We start from the raw sequence: 13,458 nt of genomic DNA on the forward strand, positions 1-13,458 counted from the left end.
AGGAGAGGGCTATTTAAAATCTCGCCCCTGATTATTTATTCCACTTCAACTAAACCTTAGAAACTGTTCTAAATTCGTTTTGGCCCAGAAGGGTTTGGAATTTTTGTTCTGCTCTTCCAGATAATTTATCTGAATTTATCAGACTAGGCACCAGAGCATATCGCAGCCATGACCGCTAGAGTTAGGAATGTAATTTGTATTGACTATCAAGCCTAGCAGCCACCTAATGGTGCACTGGAGGAGTAACTTGCCTAGGGAGCAAGAGGTTGCTGGTTTGAATCCCCGCTGGTATGTTTTCCAGACTATGAGAAACATCTGTATCAGGCAGCAGCGATATAGGAAGATGCTGAAAGGCATCATCTTACACTGCGCAGGAGATGGCAATGGTAAACCCCTCCTGTATTCTACCAAAGAAAACCGCATGGGTCTGTGGTCGCCAGGAGTCGACACTGACTTGACAGCACAATTTTACTTTACCAAGCCTAGCAATCATTTCTTTAGATCCTTTGGCTGTCAGGTTAAGTAGAGAAATAGGAAACTTATTTTGAATATCAGAGATACGGGTACTACTCGTTGGTTTCAACAGAACTTGGCAGCACTCTCTAGACATGCGGAGAGCCATTGTATGGGTTGCAATGCTAATAGCGTCTGTCACAAATAAGATTCTGTGCAGTTCAATACAGAGGGCTCAATCCCATTTGTTCTGTAAATAGGTAGCAATGGTTTTGTAGCAGGCACAACTGAAGCAAGTGCTATACTGCCCAATGAGGCCACCGTCTGGCTCATGTATGCATTGCACTACATCTTCTATTACACTGGATGAACACCAGGCGTCAGAAGCCCAAACCCTGACAAAGGTAAATGGAGCTTAAATTATAAAATAAATGCATGAACAGAGAACTTGATTCCCCCTCCCCATTAAAAGCTTACTTTTTACAGCTTTGAAACAATGATGAGTCAAATTATTTTAGTCAAAAATGCCATGCCATGCAGTCTGACCGTCTGTGCATAGTCTCAGGTCTTGTCTTTTCCAAGAATATAGTAAGCCTCTGCACCAAAAGTTATCCTAACAAAAGCCATTTTGCTAACATGAAGAATGTGCTAATTGGTACAAAATTCAGGTCTTTAAAATGTGCTAATGTTAAGAAATGTTTATAAATTATGGGTGTTTTAGTATTGCAATTGCTGTACTTAAGATATAAAGATGATTTAAGTAAAGATTACATGCAGGGCATATTATTACTCAAAATAAATATAGCAAAATCTGCATGTTTTACATGTGTCCAGGTGCTGCATTGTAACAAAGATCACTTTCAAGATTAAATAGACACTGGCCCCCAACTTCTCGCTATTCTCAGCAGGGAAAACAGCTCCAAAGATGTTAACAGGACAGCATTTATACAAGATCATGAAAGAGGATCAGACCCTTTTAAGAGGCCTGGGAGATGAATATTCATTTGAGATCCCCCTGCACTTTTTGTCAGTGTCATGTTTTTTCCGTCAATTGATTTTTTTTCACTGATTGCTGGTGGCCCCTCCAAATCTGAGACCAGGGCAATTGCCCACATTGTACCCCACAAAAACCGAGATGGGGATGCACATTCAAATGCACACTAGAACATTCATCCCATTCAAAGCCATGGAGTACAGATACACTAGATCAGGTATACAGGTAACTTTTGGCACTCCAGCTGTTCCTGAACGACAACTCCCACCCCCAGTCACAATAAATTGCAGCTGAGGATGATGGGAGCTGTAGTTCACCAACAGCTGGAGTGTTAAACTTTGCCTACCCCTGTGACTAGATCCACACTCTGGTGCAGATTTTTGCCCGTGATCCTATCCAGCAAGTCGGTAAACCTGCTTACATGTGCAAATCCCCATCAGAAGGATCAAGGCAACCAGCTGCAGATTTTCAAACACATGCAAACTATGTGAGCTAGAAACTTGACATTTAAAAACGAAGTCTCAGGAGACTTCACTAGATATTAAATCCTGCAGGGAACGAAAACCTTCAGGTGTAAAGTTTCAAGAAGTAGGTCACTAAGATGGTTCAGCCAATTCATGTTTATATGCACCCCTTGATTATATCCACTTTTAAATCTCTTTTGGCAAAGTTCAGTATTATTCTGGCACTTATTTTTCATCGAGGGTTGTCAATCAATACAAATGCTTTAAACAAAACTTTAATCTCATCTGGCCAATTAATGCTTTTGGCCCCAATTATTTTTAACAACAGGGTCTCCCTAACAGCTCTGCAGTGGTATCAAAGATTGCAATCCCACAAAGGATCTAACCCACAGAGATGCTGAACATTCTAATTATCAATTGATTTAACAATTTTCTCTACTAAGCAGACTGAGAGTCAGGTCCACAAATGAAAAATTCTGCAAAATCTGTAGGAAGAAAATACATTATTCCACTACCACACACAAATTGCTTCCTATTTTGCTTAAGTACAATTCCAGAATTCGTGTAGCACCTATATTTTCTTTTCCCACAAAGCAACTTAACTAGCACTCGTTTTTTTTAATGTATGGGGTTTTTTTAAAAAAATGAGGCTTCTTTGTTTGTAAACCTATCTCAAACTATATTTTACAAAGGAATCATGGTTTGCATTGGTGCATATATAACAAGATTAACCAAAGGGAAGGATAAGTCTGAAAAGGAGTGAGTCATTCACAAGGCTGGCTCTCAGTTCACCACAAATGACAATCTCCAGAAAGCCAGAATTATGTCAGGAAAGGGCAAAAGAAAACAAGGTATCAGGCACTGTCCATGTGCTCTGGTTATATAGTTACTTAAGATCTCAGGACTCTGCAGGTGAAGTTCATTATAGACTCAGAGGTAAAACATGAGTGCATAACTTAATGCATAGGTTTTTGGCTCTCATAATTGCAATACTAGCCAGCTGCATGCCCTTTACATGAAGTGCATATAACTCCAGATCAGTGTTCTGTGTCCCTTTTGAACAGGAATTTATTTATTTAATCAATCATATTTTTATACCACCTGATATGTACGTCTCTAGGTGGTGTATAAAGTTTAGAATATTTAAAAGTCAACGCAGATTAAAATACATGACACAATAAAAATAGTATAAAACAGTTATTAAAACAATTCAAATTATTAAAGTTCTAATTAAAAGCTTGTGAGAACAGGAGAGTCTTGAGGGTCTTCCTGAAAACAAACAGAGAAGGTGCTCTTATTTCAGCAGAGAGCATATTCCAAAGCCCTGGGGCAGCCACAGAGCAAGCCCAGGTCCTGGGTCGCCACCAAACGAGCTGGTGGCAACTGTAACCGGACCTCTCAAGAAGATCGTAACAGGCGGCAGGGTTTATAACAAAGGAGGCGCTCTCTTAAATAGCCTGGACCCAAGTCATTAAGGGTTTTATAGGTAACTAGTATTTTTAAGCCCGTTATGATAACGGGCGCTAGCTTTCTATCCCGTCTTTTCTGTCTCTCTCTCTCTTTCTGTCTCTCCCCCCCCCCTTGTCCCTTCTCTCTTTTTGTTTTTTGTTTTGTTGTTGTTCTCTGTTTTTGTTCTTCCTTATTTTGCTTTTACTTTTTTTGGGGGAGGTGGATGAATAACGGCCAAAATGGCCCATGAGAAGGTGGCCGCCCCCGCCTATCGCCCTCCCGCGCACCCAGCTGCCGGAGCCCACCTTACCCGCTCCAGCCCGAAGGAGAAGAGAGGAACTCGGGAACAAAGCTACTCTCTGTGTTAAGCTGCTGCCCATACTGTCGCAATGGATGCAATAGGCGTCCTTTGCATCCATAGCGGCAGTTTGAGCAGTGACTTAGCACAGAGAGGAGCTCTGCTCGTGAGCTCCTCTCTTTTCCCTCGGGCTGGAGCGGGTAAGGTGGTCTTCAACAGCTGGGAGGGCGATAGGCGGGGGCGGCGACCTTCTCATGGGCCATTTTGGCCCTTAATCTTTTTTTGGGGGGAGCGGGGAAGGTGATTTTGGGCAGCTGGGAGGGCGGGTGAGCAGGCGGCGGCTGTGAGCGGGCGGGAGCCTCGTTGGCGGCTTTGCCGCCACCTCGCCCAGCTTCATTTTGGGCAGCTGGGAGGGCGGGTGAGCAGGCGGCGGCAACGGCTGTGAGCGGGCGGGGGCCTCGTTGGCGGCTTCGCCGCCACCTCGCCCAGCTTCCCTGTCCCCCGTCTCGGTCTTCCCCCGCCGCCATTGCCCTCGCCTTTTTCAGGGCGGCCACTTCTGGTTGCCTCGGCCTCCTCTCGCCGTGCCGCAGCTCATGGCTGAGGCGGCGGCTCTGCCGCCGCCTCGGCCACTTTCCCCCGCCGCCACACACCGGCTAATGGCCGCCCGTGGCTGTGGGACACTGGTGTCTGAGGTCCTGTGTCCCTTGGGCTCTTCTGGGCCTGCGCTCCGCGCAGGCCCAGAACAGTCCAGGGACGCAGGGACGCAGATCCCCAACGTTCCAAAGCCATGGCCACTCACTTAGCCTTTTATTATATAGGATAACCAGCACTTTGTATTTCACCCGAAAACATAGCAGCAGCCAGGGCAGTTCTTTCAAAACCGGTCCTTTGTGTTGTCTCAGAGACCAATCTGGCTGCCGCATTCTGTACCAATTGTAGTTTCCGGACTACATCCAAAGGCAGCCCCATGTAGCGTGCATTAGAGTAGCCAAGCCTGGAGGTTACCAGTATATGTACCACTGTTTTAAGGTCATTTACTTCTAGAAATGGACACAGCTGACATATCAGCTGAAGCTGATAAAAAGTGCTCCTGGCCACTGCCTCAACCTGAGAAACCAGGAAGAGCTTTGGATCTCCTCCCAAGCTACGTACCTGATCTTTTAGTGGGAGTGTAACCCCATCCAGAACAGGCAGGTCTAAACCATCTCTCGGGTAGCGACCCCCCACAGTCAGTACCTCCATCTTATCTGGATTCAACTTCAGTTTGTTATCCCTCATTCAGCCCATTACAGTCTCCAGGTAGACATTTAGGGAAGATATGCCATTTCCTGATGAGGTTGGCATGGAGAAGTAGATCTGGGTGTCAACAGCATATTGATAACATCCTGCACCAAACCTTCTGATGATCTCTCCCAGCGATTTCATGTAGATGTTGCATTGGAGACAGTATGGAGCCTTGTGGAACTCCACACTTTAGTTCTCGCTTTACAGAACAAGAGTCTCCAAGCGACACCACCTAGAATTTGAGAGCTCTTGACTATAATATAATATTAGACACGTCCTGTGAAGCCAGAAATTACCCACACTATTAACATGCAACCCATTACACAGGTTTCTTACTGGATACTTTATTTATCCAATAAAAACCTGACACTACTACTGTGGAGCCATGCTTTTATTTATAGATAAATAGACAGACAGACAGACAGACAGGATAAAATAAAGAGACAAGTTTCTGAAAGCTTTTTCAATTTGTTGATGTCACCATGTCAATCCCATGCTCTCCTTTAAGGTAACCCCAGATATAGGTAAAGAACCCAGCAAAAAGTCACCAAGAACAGCAGAATATACCTACCATTTCTCTGAATGCAGACTCAATGGCTCCCATAATGAGACATTCATGAGATATCTTCTTCTCTGTAAAGAAGCGAGTTGGCGGTGTGCCAGGTGAACCTGGTGCTCCAACACTTCCACGTAAGGAGGCTGCCCTGGTGAGAGTTCTGCTGTTGGCATGCATGCTTTCTGGCTCCTCCCCCAGGCAGGTTGGGGGTGGGACAGCTGAGTTTTTCAGGATGTCCACAATCTCCTGTAGCTGCTCCACAATATGATGCTGAAGCAGCTTTGATGCCACAACAGCTGCTCCAGATCCAGCATGCCCATCAAATAATGACCAGTAGTGGAAAGAGATGCCATCCGATTCCTGAATAGGAAAGCAAATCAATCAATTAAAAAAAAAAAACAGATCAGCAAGTTTCGGTAGTATCTCAAACACTAAAGGAAAAGAGACAGTACCAATTTCAAATTCCAACATGACTCTTTAGGGAACAATAGACTGTCACCTAATCTCATCACCCATCCATGAAGATCTCTCTCTCACACACACACAATCATTTCTTCTATATACTCTGGATTAATTCATTCAGAATCAACAGCAAGTTCCATTCTCACTATAGGCTATTTATCTATTAGAACACATTTTAAGTGGGGAGGAAACCCACTCTTATTAATGGTGCTTCAACCACTTAATATCTATTAAGAATATTTGTGAATAGAATATGGATATTCACTCATCAGTATTGATTATGATGATCACAGGACCTGTGGACCAGGAAAAAAAAATCACAGGTTTTTACAAAAAAGGAGAAGAGATGGTCTTGTTGTAGCATGCATAAATTGTCCCCTTTGCTAAGCAGGATCCACCCTGGTTTGCAGTTGAACGGGAGACTACACATGAGCACTGTAAGATATTCTATTTAGAGGATGGGGCGGCTCTGGTAAGAGCATCTGCATGTAGAAGGTTCCAAGTTCCCTCCCTGACACCTCCAAAATAGAGCTGAGAGAGACTTCTGCCTGCAACCTTGGAGAAGCCGCTGCCAGTCTGTGTAGACAATACTGAGCTAGATGGACCAATGGTCTGATTTGGTATATGGCAGCTTCCTATGTTCCTAGGATATGCTTAATATCTAACTTTAGAGGTAGGATAGGGTGGGATGAAAACTGACAAATTACAAGAGAACCTAAAAATCTACCACTGGATAGTTTAAATCATTCAGTGGGAGCTGTAGGATACTGGCAATATTGGGGTGAACAATTGACTAACTTGATTTCCCTCCACCCCCATCCATAGCTCAACCTATGTGGATATACGCCTTTACCTCTGTCCATTTCATGCATATGATAAAGTAACCTCTTGCCCAGACCAGCTCATTACATAACTTGGTTTTATATGCTGCTTTTCCAAAGATCCTCATGACAGTTTAACACAAAAGCATTAATACACATTTTTAGCTTATGTATAACAATGGGTCACAATAGTACCCATGCAAGCTTTCTTCGCTCCCTACCCACCCCTAATACAGGCTTCAGAACTCCCCTGAAAAGCTGCTCCTGAAGACAAGGAAGCCCTGGAGAACAGCACAGGATGTGGGACAGGGGAGTTGACCCAACCCTCAGGACTGGCATTTGCCAGGGGTAGCCCTCAGGGAGCTAGAGTAGGGAGGAGGGCAGGAACATTCATTTGTGCTAACACTGCTGCTACAAAATATATATGTACAGCTTTTCAATAAAAGTTCTCAGAATAGCTTATACAGAAAATAGAAAATAAATAAATAAGGTCCAATGTTACTTAGGATTCAAACCAAAATAAAAAAGCAAATACTTAATATTAACAAGTTCTTAAAAGCAAAAACATTAGGGAACCAAAAAGTAAAATTCTAACGCTCCACCAAAATTCTAAAGGAATAAACAGACCTAGATAACTGCCTAAAAATAAGCTAGTCTGTCTTTAACATTTCCCAGAACTCTTGTCTTTTCTCTCCATGTGTGTGTCTCTACATATGTGTTTGACTCTGCATATAGGTGTGTGTGTTTTTAAAAAGAATACACACCGTATTTTTTTTAGAATGCCTTTAAACAGCATGCATGTGCACACACACCCCAAACAAAAAATCTGTGGAATTACATTTAAAGAACCATCTCTCTCTCCTTTTTCCTCTCCAGCAATACTTTCAGAGAGCCTTTCAAAGATTTTAGAGTATGTGTCATGCTGGGAAATCCCCCTTGAGTGGCTACAGCACTCCACTTTTAGCCAATATCCCCCTAAGGTGTTTTGGGAGGCATAAAATAATCTCAGCAAGACACACATGCTGAAATATTTCGCTTCTGTCTTGCTACATGTTAATGTGGCAGACAGGAAGATCCAGATCATCATCTGTCCTGCAGACAAAAATGAATGCATTAGAAAAAAGGAAATAAACTCCTTATGATTGAACCAATGCAACATCACCAATAATAAAATTAATAATACCACTACATAATCCCAATATGGTTCAAGGGGTACTATGAAGAGTTTTGGGTTTTTTTTAGTTATTTTAAGATGATGACATTTTATTTATTTTCATAAATCCAGCTTTGCATGTTGGACTAAAAGCCAGACAATGGCTAACTTCTAGAGTAAGAGTGCCCTCTAGTAGCAGATGTTCTGCAACTATACTTTCTACATTTTAGGAGAAAACAATATTCCATTCTGAAACACTAGATCAGGGAGAATATTTCAAGGTATCGTTCAGCTATGTATTAAGTTATTAACTGGCTTCCAAATGAAACACACCAAGTTGAAATCTGAGCAAAGTAGAATCAATGCACACACAGTTTGTAAGATAAAATACTGCATTTTACTCTAGATCATGTTATTTCTTTAAAAAAAAATTTTAAAGCATCACCCACAATGAAGAGAAATAGCCAACTGACTCATGATTAACATTAACAAAGCAGCTTGGGGGGGAAAGCAGTAGTTGCTTCTTTTCCGTTCTCCCTCCCGTTCTCTCTCGGACTGCATTGGTTCTTTGGTTGAGGCAAACAGATCTTTTATGCCTCATTCATGAAGGGCAGAAGTTGTAATTTTGAATGTCACTGCTCAGGGTGAATTATGGTAGGCATGCAAATAAGGAAGCAGACAACTTGGTCTCCTCATTCAAGCATCCACTGTGTGCAAAGAAAACGGCACCCACCATCACCCTGTCTGTGCTTGCCCCAAGCTGTCTGACATGGTGGCACCCTGGCGAACTTGCCAGTGCCTAGCAGCTCACCAAGACTGCACCTGGGAGGAGGTCAGAACAGTCCCACTGGGGCTGTTTGGTGCAGCAGCACTAAAGCTTCCATGCGCTGACCAGGAGCACTGAGGCCTGTGTTTCATTAGGCAGTGCATCTCTTGGTAACAGAGGCACCACTCTATCCCCATCTCTTGTGATAGGCTGGTGAGCACTTGCATGCATGTGCAGCTTACTACACTCTATACAGGCAGGTGTAGGAGGGTACAGGGGATGACCACCTGCTGCTGACCTCAATCTCAGGAGAGGAGGAGGAGCCGTGTGCTTCTCTTCACTCTGAAGCAAGGGAGATTTAGAACAGGCTAGGGAGAGAGGGCCAAGCAAGGTGCAGAGATTTGAAGCTTCCCCTGTTGGCCCGAGAAACCCCCAGGGACTTCTGCCATTCACATCCTCACAACTCACCTCACACCAGTTTTCAAAACACTTTTGGCAGTCTTGGGATGGTACAGTAAGCACAGGACAAGTTTCCGGCTCGGTGCATGCAGAAGCTGTTAGACTTCCAGCTAGGTGCTCACTTCTGAACCGATCATCTAAGACCTGCTTTGGGGCATTAACTACTTCTAATTAGGGGAAGTGGCATCTTTTAAAGTAGTTCTCACATTTAGCAGAGGGAGAGCAAAGTCCCATGCAACAGAGCTTAGCATCTCTCCCAGTGGCTATTGCTGGTGTGTGGGCGCTATTTAAGGATGCTTCTGAGGATGCCTCTGAGTACCAGTTGCAGGGGAGTAACAGCAGGAGAGAGGGAATGCCCTCAACTCCTGCCTATGGGCTTCCAGAGGCATCTGGTGGGCCACTGTGTGAAACAGGATGCTGGACTAGATGGGCCTTGGGCCTGATCCATTAGGGCTGTTCTTAAGGTTGTAAACTTTACACCAGCAACACCAGTGACTGTTGCTGGTGTCTATCTTATGTTTCTTTTTAGATTGTGAGCACTTTGAGGACAGGGAGCCATCTTATTTATTTGTTAATTCTCTATGTAAACTGCCCTAAGCCATTTTTGGAAGGGCAATATAGAAATTGAATGAATGAATGAATAAATAAATAAATGCACTTCTTGTTGAAAAGTGGTATATCTCATCATAATCACCCTCCTCCTCCAAGTCCCAGTTCACCTTCACAGGACATTTTGCCATTCAAGTTGACCTTCAAATGCAAAACTTTTTTTTTTGTTAGTCCAAAATGAAATTTTAGGGCTATTAAAAAAACCCACTTGTAGAACAAAGCATGCCTTGAGTAGAGAAGTTTGCTTCTGTCTGCTCTTTCCACTGGTAGAAAGAGTTCTCACAATTATATTTCCAAAGCAATTGTTTTTAGGAATCGAAAATATGTTGCTGTTACATGACCAGTCCCAACTCCCTTTTGACACACATTCACATGAACACTGGGGAATCACAAATATATCAAGCAGCAATTTCTGTGATCACAGCAACTGCAAAGAGAATCAGCAAAATCAAGGGAACCAGAGCCTGCCATATCAACAATTGCAAGGTTTGCACATTTAGGTTTTACCACATGAACACTATGGTGGGGACTCTTGCATATACATAACAATTACTCTGTGAATGAAGCAACTGTCTATATTGGCAATTAAGAGAGGAAAAGGCCACTTACTGAATTCTCTTTCAGCTGTAACCCTTCTCCATTTGGCAATGACGATCTCCGTTTGGTAGAGGAGTTTTTGTTCGGTGTGGAATTAGTTGTTCCCGTTTTCTTCTTGACAGAAAGCACTTCACAGCTGGCCTGGTCTTCATTGTGTGTACTTTTCCCTGCATTGATCACCCTATTTAAAAAGCAAAACAATGCACTTTATAACAAGAGATTTGTCATACCATTCCCTGACCAGATGAAATTAGTGTTCAAATCCCTATTTGAACATGTTAATCTCTCTGCAAGGTTTCTATGAGAATCTGTTCTAGACCCTGCAAGGCTCAGGAGGCTGGGAAACAACAGAAGGGACAAAAAGTTCACAGTATGCCCATTAACACGTTATGTTCAGCACTCATACAATGTGTACAGAGTACACAGGTACAGATCTATACATATGTACAGTCATTCACACATTGTGCTGAACACTGGTCCAGCAGTACACTTCCTACCTGTATCTTGCATTTCAGTGGGCCTGTACCCAAGTTTACTTTTTCATGAATGCAGGTACAGTAATTCACACAAACACATGTACAAATGTACAGATGATCTGCACACTCGTACAGCATAATGTCTGAATTGGTCTAGTGAGAGTCATGGAACACAGGATCATTAGAAGCTTGTGATAAAGCCAGTGGTGGGTCTCAGGCAAGTTTTGCTTTGGGGTAGAACCAAAGGACATTATCAGCCACTGTCAGACCAATACTGAGGCAAATTTCTAGTCAATGATTAGGTAACCAAGTGGACAGTACTGAGAATTAATTTCTTGAAGGTAATGCCTCTATCTAGAATCAGGCCTATAGATCAGATTTAGCTGCCATAGTAGAAACAGTACCTTGTGCTCCAGTTACAGGGAAATAGCTGCATGAGGTCAGGCTATTCTTCCTAGCTCTTGGGCCTTTTAAAATATCACACACACACACACACCACACACACACACTTCATTCTGCAGCCCTTGACTGCCTCTCTCTGAATAAATTCATGGTGTAGCACAGCTATATCATAAGGGAGGAGCAACAATCAGCATTGCTATATTGCTTCTTGTTTAAAATTTAAAATAATTCCAAAGCATTGCCCATCCTAAACCTTCTCCCTCATTAAAAGACTGATGCATCAATTAAAATTTTTCATATGGCCCACAGAAATATTCTATCCATTAGCAGCATGGCTATGTTATAGTAGAGACAGAGGAAGAAAGGAGGAAGGAGAATAGGAATGGAGGATAGCAGCATGAACCTGAGATGCACTATTTCCCTGATTATTGGACAAAGAAGCATGTTTCAGAGCGGTAGTTCTCATATATTTAGCACAGGAAGAACAATTATCCAACTTGACACAGAATCTCAACACAGCATAGGAACATAGGAAGCTACCATATACAGAGTCAGATCATTATCTAGCCCAATATTGTCAACAAAGATGGGCAACAGTTCTCCAAAGCTGCAGGCAGGAATCTCTCCCAGCCCTATAGCTCCAATCCAGTGGCTGTTTGCTCATGTCTCCCTTGTATCTGTTAGATTCTGAGCCCTTTGGGGACAGGAAACATAGCGTACAAAATGGAAAGCTATGTAAATCTCTCTGGCAGTTTTTTTTTGTTGAAAAGCAATATCTAAATATTTATAATTATATTATATATATGGAACATAATATTCCAATTGTTTTTAGGAATCTATTCCAAATAGCAACAAAGGTTCTCTCTCTATCATTTGGTCGTAAACACAATTCTCTCTTTTCACGTCAAAGCAATTCACTGTGCTATCCAAGAACTGATGAAAGGTAGCATCCTAGCTTCCCATAATTAATTCTCTGGCTACCATAGCAGCTCTTGCAATCCATGCATACTGGGGTTCCTAAAATTAAATGTGCACACCAGACCTGAAACCACGTTGATCTACTTTGAAATCTCATTCCAGAAAGGTTTAACTATTTTACAATACAAAATATAAGTCAAGTGAGCTAGAGCAGGCGGGTGAGTGCAGGGGTGTGTGCTCTTAACTATCCAGAGGATATCTGAATAAGATGGGATTTCCTTGGCTATTTTTGAAATACATCTTGTGACTCACCAAGCTGATCACAATCCCCTAGCCATGTGTCATAGCCCACCAGAGACCAATACACCTCCTGTTTTTTGCTGCCTAAAACAAGAAGAGAAAGATTACAACATATGGCTAGTAGACTGTGGGTCTGGTAAGTCAGCAAGTGCACAGGCCCGCTTCAGACTATGAGGTCAAGACTGCATGCTCTCAACACACTAGTGCTTCTGCTGTTATGAACATGTGCCATCTGCCCACTTCTGGGGAAAGACCCGATGATTGATGCACACCAAGCACAGTAAACTGAAACAGAAGGAAAATTGAGTACTTATATACCAAGAATGATCTAGCTCAAATTACTAGTGAAAAGAGAGTGGCTAGCTAGCTGAGGCAAGAATGCAAGGAATATGCTACCCAGGCATCCAATTCAGCCAGAAGCAAATGGAAATCCCATTTGAGATGGATTTCAACAGTCAGCATTTGTAAGATTTAGGTTCTATCTTATTCTCTCTTCCAAGCCCAAAGTTGCAAAACCTTCATCATCCAAGCAATTGCTCCTTCCTGGTAATTCAGGAATATTGTCTTGTTCAGTTAGCCCTTTTCCAAGTTGTGGCAGTCATGCAAACTGTGGCTGCTGCAGGTCTAGATCCAAATGTGGACATGTCAGGTGATACAAATGGATCATCATACAACTGCGTTTTGAAGTCAGTGGCACTCTACCCCTGGACTTTGGGACCGAAGTCCACACCTGCTAGGTGCCCCCAAATCCTCCTGTCCTAGGTGGTGTGGTCACCACTGGCCTGCACTGTGCCAGGCAGCCGAATGTCATTGTGACCTGAGCCAAGTGCTTTAGAGACAATGCAGGGAGTGGGGAAAGAAATATGTGTGTGGGAATATGTTCAGTTGTGTGTTGAAATGTTTCTGCTAATGCATATTTGCATGAATATACCCGTTTTATAGTCTGACATTCTTGTGAGTTCAGTTGCTGTCTGTGCCCTCAAGAACCCACACGTTA

The 13,458-nt window shown here is 43.0% G+C and overlaps 1 protein-coding gene across 9 annotated transcripts in view; it reads right to left on the reverse strand.

Annotated features, from left to right (window-relative positions):
* Positions 1–13,458, reverse strand: part of PPM1H (protein phosphatase, Mg2+/Mn2+ dependent 1H) — a 216,703-nt gene that overhangs the window by 93,537 nt on the left and 109,708 nt on the right. For all 9 annotated transcript variants that reach the window (XR_008308503.1, XM_053255505.1, XM_053255512.1 and 6 more), the window contains 2 exons: positions 10,378–10,546; positions 5,514–5,858 (listed from right to left, as the gene is read on the reverse strand). Coding sequence is in view for 8 of the 9 variants with exons in the window: in XM_053255505.1 (XP_053111480.1) it covers positions 5,514–5,858; positions 10,378–10,546 (514 nt within the window). In the remaining variant the exon portion in view is untranslated. The remainder of the gene's footprint in view (positions 1–5,513; positions 5,859–10,377; positions 10,547–13,458) is intronic.

The sequence above is a fragment of the Hemicordylus capensis genome, chromosome 5, assembly GCF_027244095.1.
Source record: "Hemicordylus capensis ecotype Gifberg chromosome 5, rHemCap1.1.pri, whole genome shotgun sequence".
Lineage (NCBI taxonomy): Eukaryota > Metazoa > Chordata > Lepidosauria > Squamata > Cordylidae > Hemicordylus > Hemicordylus capensis.